Source organism: Crotalus tigris, unplaced genomic scaffold, assembly GCF_016545835.1.
Source record: "Crotalus tigris isolate CLP2741 ecotype Arizona unplaced genomic scaffold, ASM1654583v1 scf7180000024151.2778019, whole genome shotgun sequence".
Lineage (NCBI taxonomy): Eukaryota > Metazoa > Chordata > Lepidosauria > Squamata > Viperidae > Crotalus > Crotalus tigris.
In genome coordinates this window covers 417,787-445,687 of record NW_024100413.1, presented here as the reverse complement: position 1 = coordinate 445,687, position 27,901 = coordinate 417,787, and the positions used below count along the sequence as shown (strand labels likewise).

At 36.6% G+C, this 27,901-nt stretch overlaps 2 protein-coding genes across 11 annotated transcripts in view; one reads left to right on the top strand and one right to left on the bottom strand.

Annotated features, from left to right (window-relative positions):
* Window positions 1-9,232, top strand: part of UNC5C (unc-5 netrin receptor C) — a 361,800-nt gene extending 352,568 nt beyond the window's left edge. For both annotated transcript variants that reach the window (XM_039322862.1, XM_039322861.1), the window contains one exon: window positions 1,492-9,232. In XM_039322862.1, coding sequence (XP_039178796.1) covers window positions 1,492-1,657 — 166 coding nt within the window. In that variant the 3' untranslated portion in view covers window positions 1,658-9,232. The remainder of the gene's footprint in view (window positions 1-1,491) is intronic.
* An 8,871-nt stretch (window positions 9,233-18,103) lies between these two features.
* The window catches only part of BMPR1B (bone morphogenetic protein receptor type 1B), a 188,138-nt gene continuing 178,340 nt past the window's right edge, over window positions 18,104-27,901 (bottom strand). For all 9 annotated transcript variants that reach the window (XM_039322848.1, XM_039322853.1, XM_039322850.1 and 6 more), the window contains 4 exons: window positions 24,600-24,897; window positions 23,117-23,292; window positions 20,820-20,950; window positions 18,104-18,630 (listed from right to left, as the gene is read on the bottom strand). In XM_039322848.1, the coding sequence (XP_039178782.1) occupies window positions 18,505-18,630; window positions 20,820-20,950; window positions 23,117-23,292; window positions 24,600-24,897 (731 nt within the window). In that variant the 3' untranslated portion in view covers window positions 18,104-18,504. The remainder of the gene's footprint in view (window positions 18,631-20,819; window positions 20,951-23,116; window positions 23,293-24,599; window positions 24,898-27,901) is intronic.

Sequence of the window (27,901 nt, the reverse complement as noted above, 5' to 3'; positions counted from 1 at the left end):
GAACGGACTGGAGACCACACTCCTCTCTGAATTCCTATTTGTTGTTCCTCCCAAGTGTAGAGACTCCCAAACATGATTTTGGATAGGTAGATTCAATTTGGAGTTCTCAAAGATAGATGAGCCACAAACCAGATAGATCTTTAAAGGTGATCATCAAAATTTACCTTGAATTGCATTCAGAATACAACATCCAACAAAAGTCCTGAATAGTGGTGTTGTATTACATTACCAAGTTTCCCAGTTAATATGTAGACCACTTTATTTTGTACCAGTTTTAGTTTGTGGTTGGTTTTCAAAACCAATCTACTGATGAGGTGACAAGGGCATAAGTAACTGAACTAGCTCATTTTGCTCCAGGAACAGTTGCAACTGGCCCCCTTGCCAAAAAATAGCAAAGGTCCTCCTATCCACTGCTTCCATCTGCTTGCCAGCAGAAGATGACCGTCAAGGACCAGCCTCAGATTGCACACAACTCTTTCTGGACAAGCACAATCTTGTCTCAAGCTAAAGTAGATATTGTCCCAGCTTTCAATCCATTTAGCAATGTTGAGTTTCAATTTGTTTCTCTCCATCCAGTCTCTAGGTAATAGAACAAGATTTAAGCTGCATCAACCACACGACTGGGATAGAGATATATAGCCTACATATTACATGAATTTCCCCTGCAGCTTCATGTAACATCAAGGACCCATTAGACACGCCGTACTAGAATACCTGAGGGCTCCATCTGTCCTTTGCCCCAGTGTCCATACTCACTGGGAAACTCCACAAGTACCATTATGAAACCCTAGTAGATCCATCAAATGTCTGGAGGGATCTAATTGACCAATCTCCCCTCAAAGTTTGTACCCCCCCCCCCCCGTCAACTCTACAGTCATGAGAAAGTCCATAATAAGAGCATAGTTCTTATATCCTCCACTAACAAATCATCTCAGGTGTCCTGGAATATAAATAATGTCTAATATGTGTCTCCTAGTGTTGTCAGGCTGGCGATGACTTAAGATGAGTCCTTGGTTATAACGGTGGTCATGAAATGTTGAGCCCCTGAGAACCCTCAGAGGTTAGAGATGATAAACTTGAATATCAACCTAGTCATCTCAATCACCAAACCATATCAAAACAAGGGCAAAGTGATGCTATGGTAGAGGTGAAAGGAAACAAAAGCAACAACATGTCCATCCGGTCCTACCTATCAGACAATCTTGTCTTTGCAGCATTTTGTTGCTGCCCCCACATATAAATCACTGCACAGTAGCTCCTGGCAATAATACTGATAAAGTACTCCATCTATTATAGTCTCCAATATCTAATGGGATTAGAAACCATGCCTAATAATCTGAGGACTGCTCTTCTCTGATCTTTTACATGGAGCAAAATATAAGATATTTTATATTTTGCTCCATGTAAATTATATTTATATCTTATATATAAGATATAAGCAAAAATATAGCAAAGAGTACAGTTTTAATAGCAGCTGATTTCTCACTGCAGGTACCTCAATTATTTTGCTACAAAATCAAGTCCCACCGGTGTGATCTTAGACCTTTGGGAAGCTCAAAATTTTCCCGATGGAAATTTGAGCATGCTGGCCACCGTCCTTGAAGAGATGGGAAGACACGAGACAGTGGTTTCATTGGCAGCAGAAGAAAAGTACTGAACTGACCTTGGAATGAGAATGAAGGAATGTTCACCATCATGTCAGCTGTGACAAACACAAACCAAGCACCCCCAAACCAATGTATTTCATAGCCAGAGGCATTCCAGAGGGACAAGACATAGAATCCTGCCTTTTCACATGCATCCTTTTTGTATATTATCACAGGATTTGAAAGAAATCATGCAAAGTTGTTACCTTTATAATATAATTCAACCTAACATTCCTCTCAGCTTGGCTGTACACTGCTTAGTGCAGGATTTTACAGTTTCCTAGGAAACGCTTTTTATTGCTATCCAGATATATGGATAAACTTTCTTAACAATCCCAGTTTCTATGAACGTTGTTTACATCAAATCCTGGGCAGCAGGATGGAAATGACTGTCCATGGCTATCTTTTTATATATTATTTTTCTTCTTTTGTTGAAAGCCATTCTACACCAAGCTGTGGACAAAGCAGGGTTGTGGCTATTTTCTGATAAATCAGTCTCCAACACACATTTAAGACAATTTCATAATTGCAAATCTGCCCATTAGATGTCTTAAAATAACCTACCTATTCTAAGATTGAGTTAAGAGAGAATTCTAAACGTGCAACTGGCAAGAAAAATAATCTGAAAGCTGATCAGGTATGCATGTATCTCTCTACCTTCACCAAGGTAGCTTGTGTCCCTTGGTGACTTCAACTGCAGGGATTCCCCCTCCTCCTCACCCCCCCAGCTTACAACATGCCCTGCCTTCATCTTTAAAGTGTATGTAAGACAGAGAGAGAAAGAGAAAGAGAGAGAGTTTGGTGTGCTTTGAGACAAAGAATCCTCCCTAAAAAGAAAAAGAAAAAAAGTTGCTTGTACGATGTCTGTAACTGAATAGTATCTAGTATAAATAATATTATATTTCTTTTAGTGGTATTATTTTTGTTTACCAAAATTATCTACAGCATTAACCATTTGAGCAATGGCAGCACCCTCCCTGGAAACTGATGATGGCTGCCATGGGCCTTCTAATCCTTTTAAGAGGTAGATTCTTCCCCCTTTTCTCCTGGCCCTGGAGCTCCCCCTCCTGCCCCCCTCCCAATCAATTTCAGTGAACTGGTGCATGAATTACTATCATGCAATACACTTTCTCCTGACAAGTTTTCTTTTACAGATGGGTAACAGTGCATTCATCTTGATAAGAGAATTCGGCCTAGATGGATTATTTTACACAAACAAGATGTTTCACAATAAACACTGCATGTTGCCCTTGTTTATTTAGTAGGTTTGACATTAAATATGCCTTTTTTCTTTGCTGTAAGCCATCAAAACTTCATGCATGTCCATGGGACCTTGATTAATTTTCTGGTGTCTTAACATTAACAAACAATCTGTTCTATGTATATCGCTCCATATTGCTATTCTTTTAGAGAGAAATGTTCCTTCAGATACTGGTTTTTATTCAAACATGAAAAAGTATTTTGTGCAAGTAATTGCAAAGTTTGAAGCTAAAGGATATGATAATTTAATTTGTGTGTTTCAGATTTATTGTTGAGAATAGAAACATCTATGCATTGTTGAGTTTAAAGTACTTGAGTTGGGTCCTGTTTTACATCTTTGGTGTCTTGGAGAAGATTTGATGGCCTATTAGCAAATGAAACTGGTAATTGTTCAAGCTCATATGAAACTTGGGTACATTTTTCTGTTACAAAAAAAATACTATGGCATTTTGTTTCTAGCCTTCCCTTTCATTTTTCTCCCTTCCCATTTTAAAAAATGTTATTTTGCCATCTTCACTTGCTTAAGATTCTGTATACTGTGTGTATGTGCTTGTAATATTTCCTGTGAAGGTTCTCAGATCTGCATTTCTAAAAGTAACCATGGAAATACTGTTGGTTAGCAAGAAAGGTGAATTTTGCCTGACCTTTTCTTCATTTTGACATTTCCACAAAGTTTTATTATACATCCAGTGACTATGCTTTTATTAAACACAGAGCACCATTCATAAAACATTCCATTAGGAAACTCAGACATTCGTCTTTCAGTAATCAGAAACAGTAACAGGTTTTGATCAAAGTTAATGTGGGTTTTGTTTTTAAAATGTAGTTAACATTTGGTCATGGAACGTCCTAGTTGGGCTTTAAAATTAACTTTTGATCTGGTACAGTTGCCTTCTTGTGTTCAGTCAGGTTCTTCAAAAGTTAAATGCAACAACCATTGAATTTAGATGACTTCTAATCTCTCTTTCACACATCTGTCTGTCTGTAGCTATTTAGCTATCATATATCTATCCATCTATCATCTATGTCTATCATCTGCCTATCTATATCTGTCTATCCATATGTCATCTATATCCTCTATCTCTTATCTACCCGTCTATATCTATCTAGCATTTATCTCTATCCAGCATCCATCTCTATTAGACATCTTCTGTCTGTCTATCTATCTCTGTCATCTGTCTAGTTTCAGTTTTGCTATCATTGTCTAACAATCCTGTCAAACATATTCATTAATAAATGATCTATGTGATTTTTTTTAAAGTACCCATACAAAAAAATAGCTATCATGTGAAATGAGGTAGGTCTGATACCATACAGGTGCAGAGAAAAAAGTGGATATCTAAAAGAGGCTGATGCAGCCACAGTTTTCTCTCTCTGCCTAGACATTTCATCTAACAAACCAGAGGGTTATTAAAAGGAAAGCTATCATTTTAAATCATACACATATTTTCATTAGCTGGTCTAATTTTTTTAATTGGACCATTATCAAGAATTGGCAAGATGGTGCCTATTAGCTGAAACCTCAAATAAAAAATAAAACTTGCCAGTTTTTAACAAATTTTTAACCAATTCTCTCAAGATCTACAATGCTTTTGCATTTTTATTTTTAAAATATTTATTTATACTTTTTTAAAAATAGTAATACCACACAAATTTTTACCATGATAAAAAGTGTCTGAAAAGTCATTTTCTGCAGTCAGCTTTAGCTACAGTACATGCAATGAATAGTAAATATACACATGTATAGACACCCTGTCTGTAAATTTGAAAAGACAAACAACATGAATTCCTACTTTAAAGTAGCCCTTTTCAAACCATCTTGAAAAACGTGTCTGGCTGAAATGCGTATAGAATGTGCATGATTATAGGGATGTGTGTGCATTTGTGTATATATATATACTTACAATCCATCAATGCACAGCAAACTAGGAAATACACCTATCGTCACAGTTGTTCTGATATAGATCAAAGGTTTTTAAGTTACTGTAAAGCAGTTATGGGGGGAAAAAGCATAGACTGTTCTGAATTAAGGCATGTGCAGTAGATGAGTATGGCCAAATAACCTTCAAGTTGCCCTGTAGTTTAAAGTACTTAGAGTTAATCCCCAAGACAGAGCTTGAAACACACTTCATATTTAAATAGGAAACATTCCTGAAAAATTAAGTTTGTAGAAGCAGAAAGAATGGAGGAGTTTATAAGAGAAAACAGATTCTAAGTTTGAATATGCTTGAGCCTACTGCCATCTAGTGGCTTACTATGCCATCTAAATGCATTTTAGAAAAATTGAAAACCAGTTTTTGTCTTAGCATTGAATGTAATTTTGTTATCCTTTCCTTGATATTATTTTAACTATATTGAGATCTAGTAGTAAGTTCTTTACGAGGTACATATGTTTATTTGTGACCTATAGAAAAAATCAGGACTATCTGGTACAACATCCCACTTAAGGTTCTAGAGACTTTGGGTACCTATTAAAGGAATTTGTAAGTTTTCCCGCCTTTGTAGAATTCTGCAGATGTGTCTATTGTGCATACAGGTATACACAATATATAGGTATTGTGTATTCAGGTCCTCACAGTGATATATCAAGTGCTAGCGATAGAAGTAAAATATATAAATACTATACCTATACAGTTATATAAAGGTAACTAAATATATTTAAAACATTTTAGTTTTTTCTCTTTTTTAAAGTCCTATAATGAAAAAGCATTTAAGGGTGTTTGATGGTTTGTTTTTTGGTTTATGTTTCTATATTTTCTTGTCATTCTTTTCTTGAGAAATCTCAAAATATTCATATGAAGTGAATTATATATTCATGCGGCTAGAATATATGAATGTAACTCATTCTCAAATATTACTGGAATGCTTAGCAGTAACTTCCTTTTTTGGTGGATGCACAAATAATATGTATTTCTGCACAATTCATTGAATTTTATGTTACCATTAGATTATGATCAAGAGATAATTAATTGTGCAGCTTTGCATCCACTGCTTGAATGGAGGAAAACTTAACATAATATAACATTCAGTCATGAGGAAGAGGGAATCTGACATATAAATGTATGGGCTTGATTTGCGTAGTACACTTATCTAGATCAGTTAAAACAGAGGTCCCCAACCTTTTGAGCATCAGGGACTGGTTATGTGGAAAGAAGTTTTTGCACAGACCGGAGGGGATGTGGTTTTGTGTGCTGCCTGCATCCCACGGATGGAGCTTTCCTTTTTTGTGTGGACCGGTTGCTGGCATGCCGCAGCCCGGTACTGGTCCACATACCAGGGGTGGGGACCCCTGAGTTAAAAGATATAGCTGCTGCATTTATGTAACATGCTAAGTTTGGATATGTTAGACTATAGTCCAGTATGTTCCTTGAACTCAGCCTATATTGTAGGAAATGTGTAAGATGTGATTCAATTCAATTTAATTCACCATCCACATTGAGCATATTGTGTGAAGTGTGGCTGTGCAAATACTGACATAATGTTTAGAATTTCTGCCGTGAACTAGTTTCATAGATATCAGCACCATGGTCCCCATGAACATCTCTTAGTTGGACCTACATCTTTCCCCTATTCATCAATAGCTTTCCGTATGAGCTATTGTTTTTGTAGTAATATCAAAGACTCATACAGAAGCATTTTTCAGTGGTTATTTATACGTTGTGGAGTGCAGCGGCTAAAAAACTGAGTTGTGTTACCATTTGAAGGCTCTAAGCCAGCCACCAGATACAGCCTCAATTATTCATCTGGCATGAACAGCACTGTCCAACTTATCAGTCGAATAACAGAGATAAGTAATCCTTTGACTCTTCAACAGCTGTATAAAATTTTAAGTATACTATTCCTTTTAATCATGAGAGTGATTTTTACCAATCAGCAGCAATAAATGTACAGTAAAACATTCAAGAATTTTGTAGAAAATACTATACATTCTTTTTCTGTCTAGATTTAGGATAAGCAGACTTTCGATTTGACTTTCACAAATTTTTTGAAGATTTCTTTCTCTGATCCTCAATATGATGACCAGCATCTTTGGATGGCAAATGTAATTTAAATGTATCTTTCTTGAAGCTAATTACTAGCTATGTTTCACAATGGCTTTAAGAAATCTACAGACTGAGCCCAGTAGAAACATAGCTTATTTGCTGGCAGACTGCATTACCTACTTATCTTTCTTCGGTATATTACATGCTGTGAATCAAGGTAGCAGTCTGAGCAGGCAAATATATTCCCAGTCTGAGTAATGTATTTAAGAAGACAAGCAGTGCTGCAACTGATCACATTATACACATCAGCATTACAGCATTTATTTGAGTAGATAGATCCAGGACAGAACTATAAATCAATGGTAGAAGTGTGGATAACAGATATGTACATCACACAACATAACTTGAAACCTTGAGGCAAGCCTGCTGATTTTTAAGCTCTGCCTCTGTACCCTTGTCAGTGTCAATTCCATTTTAAGGCCTGTTGCTTTTCGTTTATGGAATAATGATGAGTAGAAGACCCATTTTATCTTCCCTCTTAGACAGAAGTAGCCTAGTCCTAAAACTCAGGGCAAGGTTGAAAAAAATTGTTTTTATAGAACATGAACTCATCTCTGAAATGGAATAGCAAAATAGGAATAGCAACAATATAGCATGTTGTTTGGTACGTCCATCTTTATACCAAGGATAAAAGGGCAGCATAAAAACTTAAAATCAGGCACAGGTCATTCATACGAGATCATTGTATGTGTCTGATGATTAACCGTATTTTTCTTGATCTTCAGCTAATAGCTGCTTACATAACCCTGTAGTTGTTCCTTGTGGTTCAAGTGGGGATAGTGCAGGCATATTTTGGTTGTGTGGGCATTTCCTTCTATTAAATTGGTTGGATAGCTTTTTAGACAAATGGAGGTTAAATCCACATAAAACAACCAATTTTTCTGGCTGAATGTTGCTCCTCATGGACTTATTCCTCACTCGAAGCCATTGGTTGAAGATCAATGGTTCAGACTATTTAAAGTGAAGAAACTATCAGTATTACATTTTGTATTATTGGTTAAAGACTTTGAACTTTAACTTTAGTCTGATTGGATCACAATATACTAGGCTGTTTCTTTATGAAGATATTTTAAAAATGTGGCAGTTTGTGACTTTGCTGCTATTATAGTTTAATTCTTTAACTGTGTCTTTGAAAAAGAACAAGACAGCCAGATGTATCTTACTGGAAAAATTAATGCAACACTCTGTGACAACAGTGAAAATGTATATTGTGGTTTTAGTATTGACTTTAACTGACAAATATATTAATTCCTCAACTCCCTCTTTCTTATCTTCTTTTTATAAAGTACAGATTGTGTGATTGATGTAGCTTTTTTAGATAAGGTTATGATCTTTATGGTGTCCTTATCTGATAGTTTTGATTTTAATTAAAATTTCACTTCCTTGGCAGTTCCATTTGGGCCTGCTAGGATTCAGATAAATGCCTTTTGCTGGGCTGGAAAAGTTTAGTTGAGCTTGTATAGCTTGTTGGATTCCATATGAGTGTTTCAACAAACTAAAATAAACCCAGAAGAAACAAAAAGAAGAAATAATAACCAAATTAAATAGACAAGGTAGAATGAAGCAAAAATGCCTGATGTTCATTTTTATTCCCCCTCTGTGGCCTTTGCTGATTATCCCTTCTAAAATAATAACCATCACTACCACAATACATCACCTTCTAACCCCTCATTCTTTGAGCGGGCACTGAACATAATCATTGGTAAGAAATATGATTCTCTTGGGGCTGAGAGTAGAGCATCTACATCTTACTGAGATGCTTGTTCCATCTATTACTGAGCAGTAACAGAATGAAAGCAGACACTTGATACTGGTTTAAACTTAGACCAAGACATCCCTGCTAAAGCAGGAAAGAGGAGAAAATGTACTTCAACGTACAATTTGAGAGGAGAATATTGTTTCTTAACTTTTTGCACCTCGCAGTTGAAACCACAAGAATATTGCTTTAGGTTTATGCTAGGAGTAGATTTTGGTCTTGCATTTGTTTTATTGAACCAGGTTAAGGGAACAGGTTTGGTTTGATTTTGATCTCCCTTATTGCTGTATCTTCTATGCAATTCTTTTTCTAAAGAATTACTAACAGAGCAAAGTGCTAGCCATTGCATTCTTTGTATTGCTGTACAGTGGAGGTGTAGTTTACTAGTTCAGAGTGTGCCTCTGTCCCCTTCTCCCTTTTTCCTTCAGCCCTCTGTTTGTAAATGCCTGCATTTATGCTGTCAGCCTGACATGTACAAAGTGTAAGAAAGAATTTTTAAACAGGTTATAAATTATATTTATAAGCAAGTGAAAACAAAATTATGTGTGTGTTTTCATTTAGTAAAAGCATCTTCAGTCTTCCTTGTTTGTGGGAAAGCGGTTTGTGTTTTCCTGTATTATAACACAATGTGTTCACATTCACATTTATGCCTCCACCTCAAGAGAGTAACTGCAGAGAATGAGGCATACAAATGCATTGAAAATATACACGCTTCAAGACATTAACTGCTTTGCAAGCCACAATTCACAAATGAATCCATTTGCTTCATGAACTCAAAACTGTTTTTTCTGACATACCATACCATGGCCAAAGGCTGTATGCCTCACAAAAAGGTAGAAATATTGGGTGTTCAAGAGAGTACACTTTAAAATTTCATCATATACAGGATTTAAGCAAATTAAAGGTAAGTCTTTATGTCCGGCAATTAATGGTGGGGTATGTTCTGATATGTACCTTGGGGTCTTTCACATTGGACAGAAAAGTTGAGATCTTGGTGCTCAAATCATTGCAAAACACCAATCCATATGGTGACCAAGAAGGAATTGCACTAAAATGGACATTTCAATCACAGGATAACAAGTACTGAGGGAAAATACCTTAATAAAGCACACTAAAAACATAATAAAGGTTGCTAAAAAGTCAGACAAGAATTGGAATGGGAGTTAAATCAATCAATGACAACACTCTTAAGTTACTGTCTTACTCCCATGTAATACCATGTAGAATGTAGCTACACCAATTTATTCCAAAAAGGGAAAAAATTGGAGATGGAAATGCATTATTTGTTACCTGTCTCACAATTCTGTCCTTATTGAAAGCTCTTGTTTTAGACTTTGTTGTTTTCTAAACCATTCTTAATAGATCTTCCTCTTTTAAATGAATTTCCAGTTCCAGTTTCAAAACTGAAAGGCAGCTGGTGCAAAGTATCTTCTCTCCTACATCTACACAAGCACACTGCACATAGCAAGTACTAATTGTTAAAAGAGAAGCCAGCAACCACAGTGGAGACCAGCAAATCTGGTGCTAAGTGCTACGGTCATTAAGTGGAAAAATCAGACATATGATTTCACTTCCGCTTTGGTCATTAAACACAACATTCCAAGACCTTACAATTTTACATCCACGTTCCCTAGTAATTCTTGTCACAAGCTGTTTGCGAAGCACGTGAATAATGATCTGATGGCCACAGATTGCGATTGTAAAAGTGAGGATTGGTCACGAAGCTTTTTTTTTTTTACACTATTGTAACTTGAAAGTTACTAAAAAAGGTAATCATTAAATAAGGATTACCTTTAATCTCTATTCTAGGCTCCTTTACAGACTTTAAACATTTATTTTATTACAAGGTCTTTTTGTTGTTAGTTGCGTAGTCGTGTTCGACCCACCACGAACCCATGGACAACGCTCCTCCAGGCCTTCCGGTCCTCTACCATAAGGCTAACCAGAATTCTCCACCCTATTTCCCATCTGCCTCTACCCCCCCCCCCCAAATCAGCTAGCAACAAGATCTGATGGGTGAGCAGCAACTGTGTGCTTTGAAACTGAGGTCGACTGTCGAGGCCTCTTCCTCCATGGATTGAAGGCATCTTGGAGACACACTGGGATAGGAAGCAGGGTTGTAGTTCTCCTTCTGGTCCATGACTCCCCTTGTTTCCTCTGATCCCAGCAAAGTGGCAGACAGTTCTGCAAGTGAGGGGAAGAAGAGGTGGTGGTTTCAGTGGAGCCCTCTGAGAAAAGGGGAAATGATGCCAGCCTATATTACATCTGGAAACAAGAGTGACCCAATGGATCATGGGATGTCTACTGGAATCTTAAAAATTGCCTCATGCAGGGGGGCAAATAACCTAACTAGACTGAGAGAAAATGAATAACAGTAGCAGTGAGAAATATAAAGCAGTGACAAGTTGTTCGCAATATTTTAAGGACTCCATACTGTTACATTTTGTTTCACAACTTCAGCTTTTCTTCTCAACTATCAAAAAAAATGTTTACTCAATGTGAACATATTAATTTAGTTTGTGATACAAAGCAAATTCACAAATAAATATATCTGCCTATAATCATAACAAATCCCATGCCAACTAATTTTGTGAAAGCATTTCAAATAATTCCATTCCAGCAGGGCTAATGATGAAGCACAATTCTCTCTCTACAGTTGCAATAGTGGAGGATGAAAATCAGAAGAGGTTGTAGAAAGCATAAATCAACTAACATGCACACAGGAAAAGTATTTGTAAAAAGTGAACGTTTTGCCTACCCAATGCTAGCTTAACACTGTCACTTTGTTTTAAATAATTACAGTGGGGCAAAAATGTATTTAGTCAGCCACCAATTGTGCAAGTTCTCCCATTTAAAAAGATGAGAGAGGCCTGTAATTGTCATCATAGGTAGACCACAACTATGAGAGACAAAATGAGAAAACAAATCCAGACAATCACATTGTCTGATTTGGAAAGAATTTATTTGCAAATTATGGTGGAAAATAAGTATTTGTTCACCTACAAACAAGCAAGATTTCTGGCTCTCACAGACCTGTAACTTCTTCTTTAAGAGGCTCCTCTGTCCTCCACTCATTACCTGTATTAATGGCACCTGTTTGAACTTGTTATCAGTATAAAAGACACCTGTCCACAACCTCAAACAATCACACTCCAAGCTCCACTATGGTGAAGACCAAAGAGCTGTCGAAGGACACCAGAAACAAAATTGTAGACCTGCATCAGGCTGGGAAGACTGAATCTGCAATAGGCAAGCAGCTTGGTGTGAAGAAATCAACTGTGGGAGCAATAATTAGAAAATGAAGACATACAAGACCACTGATAATCTTTCTCTATCGGGGCTCCACGCAAGATCTCACCCCGTGGGGGTCAACATGTTCACAAGAACGGTGAGCAAAAATCCCAGAAGCACACGGGAGGACCTAGTGAATGACCTGCAGAGAGCTGGGACCAACGTAACAAAGGCAACTATCAGTAACACACTACGCCGCCAGGGATTCAGATCCTGCAGTGCCAGACGTGTCCCCCTGCTTAAGCCAGTACATGTCCGGGCCCGTCTGAAGTTTGCTAGAGAGCATTTGGATGATCCAGAAGAGGATTGGGAGAATGTCATATGGTCAGATGAAACCGAAGTAGAACTGTTTGGTAGAAACACAACTCGTCGTGTTTGGAGGAAAGAGAATGCTGAGTTGCATCCAAAGAACACCATACCTATTGTGAAGCATGGGGGTGGCAACATCATGCTTTGGGGCTGTTTCTCTGCAAAGGGACCAGGACGACTGATCCATGTACAGGAAAGAATGAATGGGGCCATGTATCGTGAGATTTTGAGTGCAAACCTCCTTCCATCAGCAAGAGCATTGAAGATGAAACATGGCTGGGTCTTTCAGCATGACAATGATCCCAAACACACTGCCCGGGCAACGAAGGAGTGGCTTCGTAAGAAGCATTTCAAGATCCTGGAGTGGCCTAGCCAGTCTCCAGATCTCAACCCCATAGAAAACCTTTGGAGGGAGTTGAAAGTGTGTTGCCCAGCGACAGCCCCAAAACATCACTGCTCTAGAGGAGATCTGCATGGAGGAATGGGCCAACATACCAGCAACAGTGTGTGCCAACCTTGTGAAGACTTACAGAAAACGTTTGACCTCTGTCATTGCCAACAAAGGATATATAACAAAGTATTGAGATGAACTTTTGATAGACCAAATACTTATTTTCCACCATAATTTGCAAATAAATTCTTTCCAAATCAGACAATATGATTGTTTGGATTTGTTTTCTCATTTTGTCTCTCATAGTTGTGGTCTACCTATGATGACAATTACAGGCCTCTCTCATCTTTTTAAGTGGGAGAACTTGCATAATTGGTGGCTGACTAAATACTTTTTTGCCCCACTGTATACAAGTTCAGATTTTTTTCTACAGGGACCTAAGCACGAAATCCACCTTTATTTGCAGGTAGAAGAAAGAATATAATAGATGTCCATTTTTAATACATTGTTTCATGTCTTTGAACTTAAAACACAGACAAGAAGTAAGATAATAACCATGCTTACAAGAGTTCAGTGCAGGTAATTTTTTCATTGCTATCCACTGTTAAGTCTGAATGAATATCATTGTCATTAGCAAATAATCGGCAGGGTTTAAAAAAAAAGCATACTGAAAGAGTTAAAACAGACAGTAAAAAGACACTAAAACCATTATAAACTCAATAAAAGCTAGCTATCAGAACCAATATAAAGGTAACCAGTGCTTTTTTTCCAAAAAAAAAAAAAAAAAGTGCTGGAACTCACACGTCATACAACCCGCCTTGCCTACCCTATAAGGTTCAATCCCAAAAAGGTGCCGGAACTCCGTTTTGGGTGTTCTATGAGAAAAAAAGCCCTGAAGGTAACACGAAATAGCTTTTCAAGACTTTTTAAATCCTCTTAAAATTCTATCATCTGGAACCCAATTGTTGGCCTACCACTGAAAAAGTATCTTCCTCAAATTCACCAATCACAGGTATGTTGGAAAAGTGGATTTTAGCATGTTTAAACATTTTTAAAAGTTACTTGAAAGTCACTTAAGTTTTTATATTTTAAAATCAGCACCAAACCCTTAGACTTGGAATTAAATTAGAAACCTATGCAACTATGTAATAAAGGTATCATTGACAAGTTGGAATTTTCCAGCAGATTCCCTACATTGACTGGTTTAAATTGCAGTTTTGTTCATTGTTCCTTCTATACTGTAAGTGCCAAGATACTGGTTCAAAATCTTATATTGGAGTCATTATAAAAGTCAGGTCTAAATAAGCATCAAGTTTAGGTAGAAATGGAGAGTTTCAGATAGATGTCTAAAAGCAGAGAAACAGCATTTCAATGGGGTGAAGAAAAGCTCATTCATCACTACTTTCTAAAACTTTCAGCAGAGTGGGAAACTTTATACTTTTTCCTCTCGTCCTGTAGCAGCAATTCTATTGTACTATAATTATGAAAAGTATAAATTATAGAACAGAGTGAACAATTTTCATGGTAACTACAACTGAAACAGCTAGTAATCTCTAGCAATCTAGCCAGGAACAAGGAATACACTCCTACTGTAGAATTAATCTTACATGCTTATAAATATTTCTCCATCATTCAATAATTTTTCAACTTGCTGTCAACATCCAGCTCAAAAATCCAAATAAAACTCCAGATTAATTTCGTTTCCAAAATCTTAAGGTTTATTGAATACCCCGCATGGTTATGTTGAATCAAAACTAACTCTGAGGCTCCCATGCCAGTTCATAGACTTAAACAATAGTTTTCCAAGCCAAGCCCCCAAGGTCTTATGCAATCCATATCAACAAGTCCACTTTGTTATGGGAACCATCAGCTTCAAATCTATACTTGTTCTAGTGTCCTTGACAAGGCTTCAGACTCCCATGGTCTGCAGATGAATCAAAGAAGTTTCATTTCTCCATCTACCCACTTGAAAATAACACCTCTCATCCCCTTATCTAAGGCAAGTTTAAATACAGAGGCAAGTAACTGCCAAAGTTTCACACTTGACATTGGCTTTCTTATATTGAAGGCAAAATCCTTGATGCATTGTAGACTATTGTGATACTTTCCCCAAAGTATTGCTTTTATAGTTTAGTAATTTACATTTGATGCTGACAAAAGGAAAACTAAAGCAACTTAGGCAGCTGTCTGCCTGCTTATAGATGGGGAAATGACAAATATTCGTTAAAGTTGCAAAGAAGCTAGCTATTTGAAAAGACATTGTCTTTTTAATGAGTATTGAAAAAATTTATTTGGGGAATGTTAAAAGGAAATACAATATTATGAACAATCACAATCCAGGCCTGGTCCCTATGTTTCTGTTTGTTTTATAATTACAGTATTTACAGATTGAATAAGGCACTGGTTCTCACATGGACACAAATCAGTATCGTTAAAAAAAATCACATCAATCTTCCTTGAACTGCATTAACAAACATTAAATCATTATTCATCTCAAACTTCCTATCCTCTCAATGTAACTTATAGTCAGACAACTTTTTTTTGGTATTCTTTGAAGAAATTGAAACAATCATGTCCAGGCATTCTCCCCTTTGGCCTGATATAAATTTGTAGTCATGAAATATAATAGGTCCATAGATAAAATATCCACTGAGGACAGCAGTTTGAATCATTCATACCTGACTCTATGTGCAATTCACTTTTGGAACAAAACGAAGAAAATTATATGGTATGTTTTCATGGCTTTTTGTTTTCAGATCACAGTATCAGTGTGAAGATTCACTATTGTGTTTTCATAAGTTAAAGTTTTATTTCCACTGTTATTGGCTATTTTATAACACCTTACATTTAATATCCCAAATCCCAACAATTTGAGATACAAACAGATATATATATATATATTTAAATCCAGGCACCTGGACAGATGTACTGTAAATCACACAAATATTCAACTTGAGGATATTGTCACTTGAAGACCATTTCTTTCAAAAACAGATTTTGATTAAAAAATAGCTTTAAGGTTAGCAGTGAAATGATTTACAGATTTTGAGACTTTTAGAAACATTTTGAGAGAAAGACATAAAGGACTTTCTTTGAGCCCTGAGAGGATTTGACTTGATAAGTCAATTATTGTGGACATTTATTCCAAAATTTCCGAAGTAACATCTGCAAATTCTGGTAGTTTGCTAATTAAGACTAAGTGGTAAAGAATAACTACATATGGAAACAATGAAGATAATGCAACCTGACTAGAAATATTGTGTAGGGGCCAATAGGTTTCCTTAGCACTTTATTCTACTTTGAAATGGAATATTTTTCTACAAGTTATTAACATGTACTTTAAGTTAAGGAATATACCCAAATTAAATTGAGGGATCTGTACCTCCGGGGAATGAAAGATATCTTGGAGATATGCAGTTTAATTGCAGTAGTTTAACCCAGGTATGATGCAATCAGAGTTTAAATTGGTTATATATCTCTTGGTTCAAACCATGTAGACGATTCTTTAGAGATTTGAATTCTTAGCTTCCATTAAGCTAATCACAATCATGGCTTGGGTAATTTATGGAAGCCAGCTGTCAAGACACAAGGCACCCAGGAGAAAGAAGAGTACAACTTATGAAGAGACTTGGTTTGTGCATGATCAACTCTGCTTTGGAACAGAAGTGTTCATGTAAAAGCAGCTAATAGCTTCAGAAGTCAAATTGCTTTTAGAATAGCCTATAAATTACTCCAAATCAATGAGAATAAGTCATGCTTAACTGAATGCAGCAGTAAGTCCATACAGGTTTTAAAAGCATGGAGGCTCTGTGCTGTATTTAATTAATGAATCTTTCTAGTTGGCTTTGTTTACTTCGAGAAATTCCTTCATATTACTAAAAGTGTCATTGTAAAAGGATGCACTAGTGAACACGGTCCATCCAAATATAGCATATTCATCTCTGAAATTCAGTGTTAGAAATAATTTTTAACTATCGTTTATATTTGCTTTCATTCCAATAATTTATACCAAGGTAACTTCGCTTACATCCATGCATCTTACAAAGAGAAAGGAAATTCAGTAGTTATCTGACCTGTAGAATTCTAACAATTTCATAGATGATTGGTTTTAAAAATGTCCTATTAATACATTGCTTTTAGAATGACAAAATGCATGGTGCCTCCTAGTTTTCAATTTCTCTCAGTGAAAGGCAAGGCAGAAAATCTCAGGTCCTCAAATCTATATTTTCCCACTCTATTTTGAAAACCCAACCAATCTGTGGTTCTATCATTTAAAATTACTCCTCAGACAAATTGCTTTAAAAATTACATCAACATTAATATGAATATGAGAAACTTTTATTAAATTTATATGTTCCCATCTCACAGTCTACAGCATCCCTGGGCAGCTAAGAAATATTTGGAGCAGGTGTATCTTTCTTATATGTATTCCATTTACTGTTTTGTGAATTTTTTTAAATGAGCAATTCTTTTTAAGATAGTTCATCAAAAGGTAGAAAATTATACACATTCTGAAACAAGATTAAGACAGGCTGAGATCCATGTTTAAAACTATTTCTGCCATATACTGAAACTAGCAAAATGTGTTTAAAAATGCAAAATTGAGAGAAAGCATCACAGGAATTCTGAAATATGTAGACATTTGCATCTTGGCTCAAAATCTTAAATAACATTATCCTTTTTCACCTAAACTATGGGATTCTTGTAAGGGATTAGCATTGTCCAATTTATATATATTTTTAAAAAATAAATAAATAAAAAGAAACATGGAGAAAAGTTTTTTCTCTAGGAACATTTCTATCAACACAGTTTATTTTAGCACAATTACCTTAAGGCAAAAAGTTTTTAATGCAATTTTGGGAACAGTTTCATTTATTATTGAAATGCTAGTGAGAATACACAAGTTCAACCTTTAACAAAAGTTCTGTAAGACATTCCTTTCAAAACACGGAGTGTAAAATGCCAAAAAAATAGTCAAAATGACCCCAAGGGCACAGGCCTCTGTCAGAATAACTTGCATAAGTCCCATTAAGTGAATAACTATATCCTGATATCACTCTCATATTTCCAGGAGTAGAGGATACACCCTATGGGTATGACCAAAACCCATGTTTCTACAAGTATCACAACTAGGAACTGGCTAAGAAAAATGTGTTGTGATGACATGCTCCTGCAAGTTTCGTGAATGTAAAATATTAAAAAGTTATGCACAGGAACTGCATGACAATATCTTGTGTATTCAAGGCACTGCTTGGCTGCAATTTCATGAGCGAGCCTATTTTCCAGGTGTAGCATGCATCCTACATAACAAGTTAAAATTGGATTTGGGTCATTTTAAGAGTGCAACACATTTTTCCATCAGTAGAAAGTAATAGGACTTTGGATGCAATTTTGTTTTTTGTGGGGCTTTTTTTTTAGCGTTAGAAAATAATTATTTCCTTGGACTTTGTAACTGCAATGATTCATTTCCATGAAAATTAAAAACTTCAAATATTAATAACAATATTAATAATAAAGGCTTTCACAGAAAGCAGCATATATAGTCTAGAAACAATTATCGATACATTGGCTTGCTTCAATCTCCAAGGAGGCTGAACGTCTTCTTTGTCCGGTCATACAGGAAACAAAAAATTCTCAACTGGGCCATGTTTCTTTCCTCTGGAAAGGTTTCTGCCCCAGTGGGCAAATACTTTGCCAAAATCTGCATTCAAGGTTCATATTACCGAAGGTATGTCATTCTTCTTCCTGTCTCTTTGAGACACAGAAGGAAAGTCCATTTTTTCTGAGCTTTAGCTTTTGTTAGCTGACTCAAAGCTTAATGTCCTGTGACTCTGACATTTTGGCAAGTGTTTTCTTTACTCGCAAGGCTGTCAGCCGAGAAGCCGGGTTGTGAGCCCAGCATTCAGTCATTAATTTTCTCATTTGTCGTAGGCACTGTGAAAAAAAAATAGGTATATATATTAATCTCTCTCTCTCATATCAAGAATATTTCAATGGCCAATATTACATATTTGGAGTTATAGACGGAACACTTCAATATGACTGAAAAATCTATTCTAAATAAAAGAACTCCTGTGAGCAAGGACATTTACATGAAAACAGTCACATTATTTGCTCTTTGCTCTGATTATGTAGATGTTACTAGATCTTTGTATATAATTCTGTTTAGACTTGGCCTCCGAGAGATTCCCATTCTCCTTCAAAATGAGACGACATTTGTTCTCAAAGCATTTGATGGTTTTACATCAAACCACAATCTGTGAAGATTACACCAAAACTTTCTAAGACAACTGTAGTTAGGACAAATACCCTGGTTCTCTTCCAACATGTATTCAATAGCATCATATCTCTTAAAATGTTGGGGACAGGAAGATATTTCAGGGGCTGGTTTGAACTTATAATAAGAAATATGCAACTTATAGAACATAACTACTCAGTTTCATGCAATTTAAAACCCCGAATTTCTAAGTTAAATTGCTGAAGATTACAAAGAAGTCAGAAAATGTAGTAAATAAACATCTCTGTGGAATTTTTGCAATTTATTACATTTTTTCACTTTTTTAAAAAGCCCACTTTGCCTATGCTCCCACCATCACTCACTCAAGATTGTTTACAACTCTTGCCATTTTTAAGTCTTTTTAAATCTAATTGCAGAATACTTAAGCAAAGACTGCTATTCCCAAATCACAGCTGTCTCCTACAATAATAGCATTACACTGTACCACTTAACAAGATTAATGACCTCTGCATAGCATCACCATAACTGTCGGCAGATTTGTCTGCAATACATCAATTACTGGTCTGCTGATTCCAAAACACAATTTTGCTTCATTATAAATTCTCAGTGGAAAGTGTACAGACTTTCTCCCTCCTCCCCTTAAGGAAAATATCAGTATATTAGCTTCAGAAAAGCAATTTCCCATATTAATTTACAAAAGTAGAAATAAGGAGCAGAAAACTCAATCCATTCCATTTGAAGAGCTACTCTGCTATTTAGTCAGCTTGTACAATAATGTATATGTATCCATGTTCTACAAAGAATTTAGCTAGGACTGTGTCTGGGAGAATATAAAGGGCACATAAAAAACCACAATTCCCTAGATTCCTTCTTTGAAAAGTAGGAGATCCTTATATCATATGAGCCAGTAGTTATCCAGCCTAGGCTCTCGTCTTCCTACTTATCAATCCATCTCAATTCCTTATCACGCAAAGTTTGGCCATTCTAGTTAGGAATTCATAGGGTTAAACCCAAGTTGAAGAATTTGACCCATTTGGTTAACAGTGTACTAAAAGCTAGTACACTGAAATGGGTTGGATGCCTAGAAATGGGTTGGATGGTTGTTTTGTTCATGAGAACAAACTATTACAATATTTCAAGCAAATATGTCAAACCACTGGAGCACACTAGAGTATAAAAATTACAAATACTTTTATTGATTAAGGTAACAGTGCTCTTAAGTTCAACCTGACTCCTACTCAACAACAATCCATCAATGCTTTAGAAGGGATGTTTTTTTTTTAAATTTCTCACTCTAAGCCACACCTCTGGTTTTCCATTATGATTAGGGTTAGAATCTATTTTTTGTGCCTACATTTTATTAACAATTTTCAAAAACATTCAGTACAGGTAGTCCTTGACTTACAACTGTTCATTTAATGACCGTTCAAAGTTACAACAGCATTGAAAAAAGTGACTTGTGACCTTTTTTCACACTTATGACCCTTGCAGCATCCCCATGGTCACGTGACCCAGATCCAGACGCTTGGCAACTGACTCATATTTATGACGGTTCCAATGTCTCAGGGTCATGTGATTCCCTTTTGCAACCTTCGCTCAATGGGGAAGCCAGATTCATTTAACAACTGTGTTATTAACACTGATTCACTTAACAACTGTGGCAAAAAAATGTTGTAAAATGGGGCAAAATTCACTTAACAATTATGGTCGTAAGTCATAAGTCAAGCACTACCTGTAATGGATTGACTGAAGAGAAAATGCTTACCTAACGTATGGGTAGTGTCCTAACATTTAGGTATTCCTTTTCTTCATTTTAAGCATGTGATTCAAATTTTTTAAAAAATACACAAAAATTTTCAATTTTTTTTTTAAATGGTCTCCTTACCTCATCACTACTCCATCTGTTGGGAAATGAAGGCCGTAATCTCTTGATACATACTATTTCTCTCATGTCTTCATATGAAGGGTCACTGGAAACAAGGTCATGATAAGGAAGCTGATATTCCTCAAAAATACCTAGCAGAGAAAACCATTTGGCAAATATATAAATTATGTCCAATTGAACATTCCTGTGGGGTTAAGAACTTACAAATTTAACTAAATTCAACATAGATATGGATAGCAGCAGAAAAAAAAATCAATCTATAGTTTATTCTCATCAATATGGTGAAAGAGAATTTTTTGTAGAAAGTTGCTCTGGAAATCAAGAAAGACACATAGTGATTCTTTGAAGCAGATTTATCAATTCACACCTATAGATAAAATCTTGCCTAACTGAAGCAGACTATACCTACATGAAACAAATACTCTGGGAATATTGGGCAGAGGCTGCCTTCACCCCTCTCTAATTATTCGTCATCAAAGATGATGAGCCTTTGGGGCGCATTGGTTAGAATGCAGTATTGCAGGCAAACTCCACCCACAGCCTGGAGTTTAAGCCTTCCATCCTTCCAAGGTCAATAATATGAGGAATCAGATCGTTAGGGACAATATTCTGACATTTGTAAACCGCCCAGAGACTGCTGTAAAGCACTGTGAGGCAGTATATAAAACTAAGTGCTATTGCTAAAGCTGAAGGCAAATCCCATTACCAAACCTTTAGAAATAAAATTAGGACCTGGTCTTTTCCAAGATTAATCTGTCCTAACTTTTAGTAATTGAAAGTGCTACCAAAATGCCCAACTTCCTTTTTTAGGTGACTTCAGATTATTAGAATAGATCTACATGCTATGCCCCTTTAAAAAGGATACTACCATATGCCGATTTCAGTTTACAAACATTTAAACATTAAACAGTCATAAGAAAAAGAACAGAATAAAATAAAATAAAAATTAGGATTAGCATTCCAAATCTTCCTGAATCTAGAATTAATTTTCTATCAGGATACGTGTTCCCTCCGACACACTTGCAGGCCTTCTAAAGCCAAAATAACACCTGTAGTGCCTATATTTCTGCTCTTAAATTTAATTTCCTTGTTAATCATGGTACCTAAGTAAAATCAACCTCATTGTATTTTTGCTCAAACAACAGCTGTGCTCTTGCTTTAGCAGTAATTTTTATAACCACAAGAGTTGCCATAAATGAACTCCAAATTCCCACTACAATTATGAAATATGGCATCTTTAAAAGAGTCTATTAAAATAGAGAATAAATCTTTATGGGCTAAGTAAGACCTTCCAGAAAAGGATTAATAAGTCTCAAGAGTAGAAAGGGACTTAGTTTAGTGTCACCAATTATTTTTAAAAAGCTATTATAATTCTTTTTCTTTCTTGTTAAAAAAAACCCCAAATGTTTTCTGGAGAATAGTTTGTGTTAACCGGCTGCAGCAAAAATAAATTTTATGGCACCTTAAAAATCTAATTACAGGTAGTCCTTGGCTTACAAACCCATTTGTTTGGCAACCGTTCAAGGTTACAAGGGAAGTGAAAAAAATGACTTACAACTGGTCCTTGTATTTATAGTCCAGTGATGGCGAACCTTTTAGAGACCAAGTGCACAAAAACTGCCCCACCCGCAGGGCCACTTACTGCCTCCACAGCCCGCTGCAGATTGCCCAGGTGCCCCTGCAGAGCCATGGTGGCCCACACCCCACAGCATTATCCACACATGATGGGACGCAAGGGCAGAGTCTTGTCCCTACTGCCCGATTGCCATATCCTTGGCTGTGCTGCTCCATGAGGGGATGCACCCTCTGGCAACTCTCCTCTGGAGGGGCTGCTGGTGAGGAGGGGGCTGGGGCAACGGCACGCGTGCCCAAAGAGGGGGCTTTCGGTGCCGCCTCTGGCACACATGCCATAGGTTCGCCACCACTGTTATAGTCCCTGCAATCATATGATCAAAATTTGGGCTTTTGGCAGCTGGCATATATTCATGATGGCTGCAGCATCCTGGGATCATGTGAATGTCATCTGTGATCTTCCCAGCTAGCATTCCAACAAGTAAGCCGACAGAAGAAGTCAGACTTGGTTAACTTAAAAAACTGCAGTAATTCACTTAACAACTATGGTAAATAAGGTCGTAAAAGTCAAGGGTGACTTGTTTAACAACTGCCTTGCCTTGACCTAGTGGTGGTCATTAAGTCGAGGACTACATGTAATACATTCCAACATGAACTTTGTGCTGTAGATACTGAAAGCTGATAATGTACTGTTAAAGGCATGCAGCCATGCCTAAAATATTTACCTCCGGAAACACATCTCCTTGCTATTTCCCAAAGGATGAGTCCAAAGCTGTACATATCAGCCATAATATATGACTGAAAGTGATTTCGATTCAAGCTTTCATCCAGCACTTCTGGAGGCATGTAACGTTTGGTTCCCACTCTGGTGTTTGGTGGGATATCCACTTCATTTGTATCACTGTAAAATGGGGGGGGGGGAATGTTTAAAGACACAAAAATTAAGTATGCAGTTTCTCTTCAAAAACCAAAACTGCTATTAAAAGAGAAACACCCACTCCTTTTCAAATTAAAACTGTATCTATGCAAGCCAGAATTAACAGATAATCTCAATGGAAATTATTCCTACAGAGAAAGCTTGTGAAGTGTTAACCAAATGCTCATTTTTAAACACTATCCTTACCTAACATTACATTAAGCGTTCAATTGCAAAATTGAGAATTCATCAGAGGATGCTGGAGATTTTTCTGAGAGTTTGTGGGCAAGAAATTGGAATTCTGATGCTGGGGTTTATAATTTTATTTCTCTTACAAGTACCTTAAGATGCCTCAGATGCTAAGGCTTTCATGGAAGGTAGCAAAAAACTAAAGAATTACTCTTCATAATCTTAAAGAAGATATGGATATAAGATACATAGCTAATAAAAATGTTTAGTAACAGAACCATCTATATTAATGTGTTTGCATCACCATCAGAATCAGAACTGAAATGGAAGGGACCTTGGAGAACCACTTCAGACAAATGGTTCTCCTTAAAAACTTCCAATGATGAAGCACCTACAACTTCTGAAGGCAAGCCGTTCCACTGGTTATTATTCCCACTGTTAGGAAGTTTCACCTTAATTCCAGGTTGCTTCTCTCGATTAGTTTCTTTCCATCGTTTCTCATCCTGCCTTCTGATGCTTTGGAAAATAAGTTGACTCCCCTTGTCTTTGTGGCAGCCCCTCAAATACTGCAATACTGCTATCATGTCACCCCTACTCCTTCTTTTCACTAGATTAGACATACTCAATTCCTGTAACTGTTCTTCATATGTTTTAGTCTCCAGGCCTTTAATCATCTTAGTTGCTCTTTCCACTTTTTCCAAAGTCTTGACATCGTTTTTGTAACATGGTGACCAAAACTGGATGCAGTATTCCAAGTGTGGCCTTATCTCACATGCACCTGTGCTGTGGCAGTATAATTCAAACTACTGAAGAGACAGTCTTCATTTGAAAATATATTAGTTGAAACTGATTTATTCTTGTGACACCACAAAATTCACACACCCTGCCACTCCTTCTAGTGGGTAGTATCATCATAGGAGAGCTTCAAGTGCCCTTCTGAAATGGTACTTCTCAAAATTGTTCACTCCTACCACAAAAGACTGGTTGCTAGAGAGGATGGACAGAATTTCAAGGATCTACAGTATATAACATTCTCCCTTTTTTCTCTTTAAAAAAATGTTTAACAGACGTAGCTTCATTAAGGCATGCAGTATTTTACCCACCTAATGAATTTAACCGCCAGACCAAGATCTGCTACACAGCAAGTTCCATTTTTCTTCACCAGAATGTTTTTACTTTTGAGGTCCCGATGAGCAATTGCTGGTTTGCCTTGGGTGCTGAAGATCTCAGTATGCAAGTGGCACAGTCCACTGATAGAGGAATATGCCAATTTCAGCATTGCTTTTGTATCCAAGGTAGTAGATTTTAGATAATCATACAGAGATCCGTTTTCATGATAATCGGTGATAAGATAAAGCTGTGTCCAAGATCCGGTTCCTTTAATATCTGCAGCAATGAATCCTGTAAGAGAAAATTAAAACAAGACTTTTCTAAAAGATAAAGGTAAAAGGTTGCCCCTATCTAACTCTAGGGAGCAGTGCTCATCTCCGTTTCTTAGCTAAGGGAGCCATCATTGTCTGAAGACACTTCTGTGATCGTGTGGCCAGCATGACAATATGCCAAAGGAGCATGGAACACCGTTACCTCCCCATTGAAGTACCTATTTATCTACTCACTTTTGTATGTTTTCAAATTGTTAGGTGGGTGGGAGCTGGGGCAAGTAATGGAAGCTCACCCCATCACATAGCGCTCAGATCTCAAACCCAGCTTTCAAGCTGACAAACTCAACATCTTTAATTGCTGAATCATTGTGCCCCTTAAGACTTTTCTAATATCATTAGTAATTTTAAGAAACAGAAAACCCAGATCCCCTAGCACAGTGATTCTCAACCTTTCTAATGCCGTGACCCCATAATACAGTTCCCCATGTTGTGGTGACCCCCAAGTGGGTATGGCCACCAATAAGAGGGAGTAGGACAGCTAGGGAAAAGGGAAAAAAATGGCGGACAACATGGTTTGGTGACCCCCGTGAAATGGTCATTCGACCCCAAATGGGGTCCCGACCCACAGGTTGAGAACCACTGCCCTAGCACATAAACATTTAAATGGCATAAAATTTAATTACAATAAATCCTTAGCATTGCAATGTAGCACCCTATTCTCAGTACAGTTCATTAGAATGTGATAGATTCTGAATTCTTTGTATTTAATCCAAAAGTACATTAATATATTAAACTGTATAATAACACCATTATTATCAATACTTAAGGTTATTAAGAAATTGTAGGACAGGTTTGTATTAGAGTAAGATTTGCAGCCAACACATTGTAAACATAATTTGGTGTCCAATATATCTGAAAAAAATATCAGTCTCATCTTAATATCACAATATCACATACTCCATAGGTCTTTTAGCCATTAGATAGTCTATTTTAAAAATAGTTTTTATTCCAAGATTCTTATTCATATAATTTACAATAATTTTAACTCAGCTCAGTCACATCAGGAAAATTAATGCTTTTATTTAATTGCCATGTGATCTTTACTAAAAAGCATTTGCTTCTGAACTAATGAAAGCTTTTTCTGTAGAGGAAGATCTGGAACTATCAGTATCTTCTTCGTTTTCTATTCAAGGATTCCAACTTTTTATGACAAACGCAGAACATAGTCCCGTACTATAACTCTTTGAAATCTCACAAGAACGCTAGATTATATGAAAAAAAAAATGGAAATAGAAGCCCAGCTATAAACAGTTTCAGTTGCAAGCTTATATTCTGGCTGCAATGATAAAAAAAAAACTTAAATACTCATTTTTCCTTGAAAGGAAAACGGTAAAATCTGAAAGAAAGGTAATAGCCATAGAAATAGTGCTTTACAGCCCTTTCTAAGCAGTTCAGAGTGTCAATATATTGGCTCCAACAATCTGGGTCCTCATTTTACTGACTTTGGAAAGATGGAAGGCTGAGTCAACCTTGAGCTGGTGAGATTCAAACTGCCAAACTGCTGGTAGCCAGCAGTCAGCAGAAGTAGCCTGCAGTACTGCATTCTAACCATTGCGTCACCAAATATATTATTTTTCTTTCTGTTTTATCTTTCTGCTTAAAAGCAATGCTCAACCTCATGGAAAGGGTAACTTACCTCGAGCTACAATCAGGCTGGAAACAAAAGTGAATAATTATTTTTCCATCCCCCTTTTTGCTTTCTTTTTTCTGTTTTCTCTCCTTTACCCCTTACTCCCAATTTGGACTGTCAGGGAGAAAGAGACAGTTCTTCCCAAGTTGAAAACTAATTATTTGTGAGTGCTGTCGTTCTTCCCATTGCTCCATTCATGGCATTATTTCTATCCTTTCCAAGGTTTTAACAAAGTGCATTATATCTCCTTCTGTCATTCTGTCCATTGCAGTCCCCATACACTCCATAGACTGCCTGTCTCTTACTCTTTATATTATGTAGTGTTTTTCTTTTGTCTCCCTTGAAATGAAATGACTGTGTCAGAAGATGTGGGTGATGGAAACAAGCTCTCATTTTTCTTCTCTGTGTATTTTAATTCAAAACTAGAGTCTTATGTTTTGGTCCCAGGTCTTTAACTTTAAGGCAGGGGTCTTCAAACATAGCCCTTTTATGACTTGTGGACTTCAATTCCCAGAATTCCTCAGCCAGGCATGCTGGCTGACGAATTCTGGGAGTTGAAGTCCACAAGTCATAAAAGGGCCAAGTTTGAAGACCCCTGCTAAGGGAAAATAACATTTGTCAACATGTTTACTAGTGGTATTGATGCTTCTGGTATGGGTTTTTTTTCTTCAACTTCTTCAAAGTTCAATTTAAATAAAAAATTTCCTGAGCTGGGATTAAAGTAGGAGTTAGAGGAATGTATCTGCATTTTCCATAGTTCCCAAGGTACTAAGACCTGGAATCCATTTCTGGTCTCTATGCTAAAGGAAGTCAGAAAAGTAAGATTGGTTTACTGTCACAGATGAGAATGGTTTGAGCTGTTATCTTGCTGAATTAGAGCATTTTAAGGCTAAGATGTGGAATATAACATTTTCACCAAAGTCATCCTGCTTTCTCCAGATTGTTCTATAATTTACTTTCTTTCTAAGTACAAAATCTTACATGTACAAAATGTACACCCTGGGGTTTTTAGATTTATTATACAAATCTAGAATTTAGCCCCAAACAGATAAATATAGATTAAAAGAAGAAAATCTAATTTTAAAAAATGATTTGAAATTTATTATTTCCCTTTGTTGTCTCTCAGCTGAGTACAGTATATAATGTTGTGGCTAAAACTGACAACATAAGAGATGATTTTGAATTCACTGGTACCTTTCCAGTTATTTCACTTGTGACTTGAAAATGGATTGAAAAAATTAACCTGCAATATGAAAATTACTTACATGGAATAAATGCCAATTATTTCATGCATATGGTTCCCAGCAGTGACCAGGCTATCTGTTTTTATAAA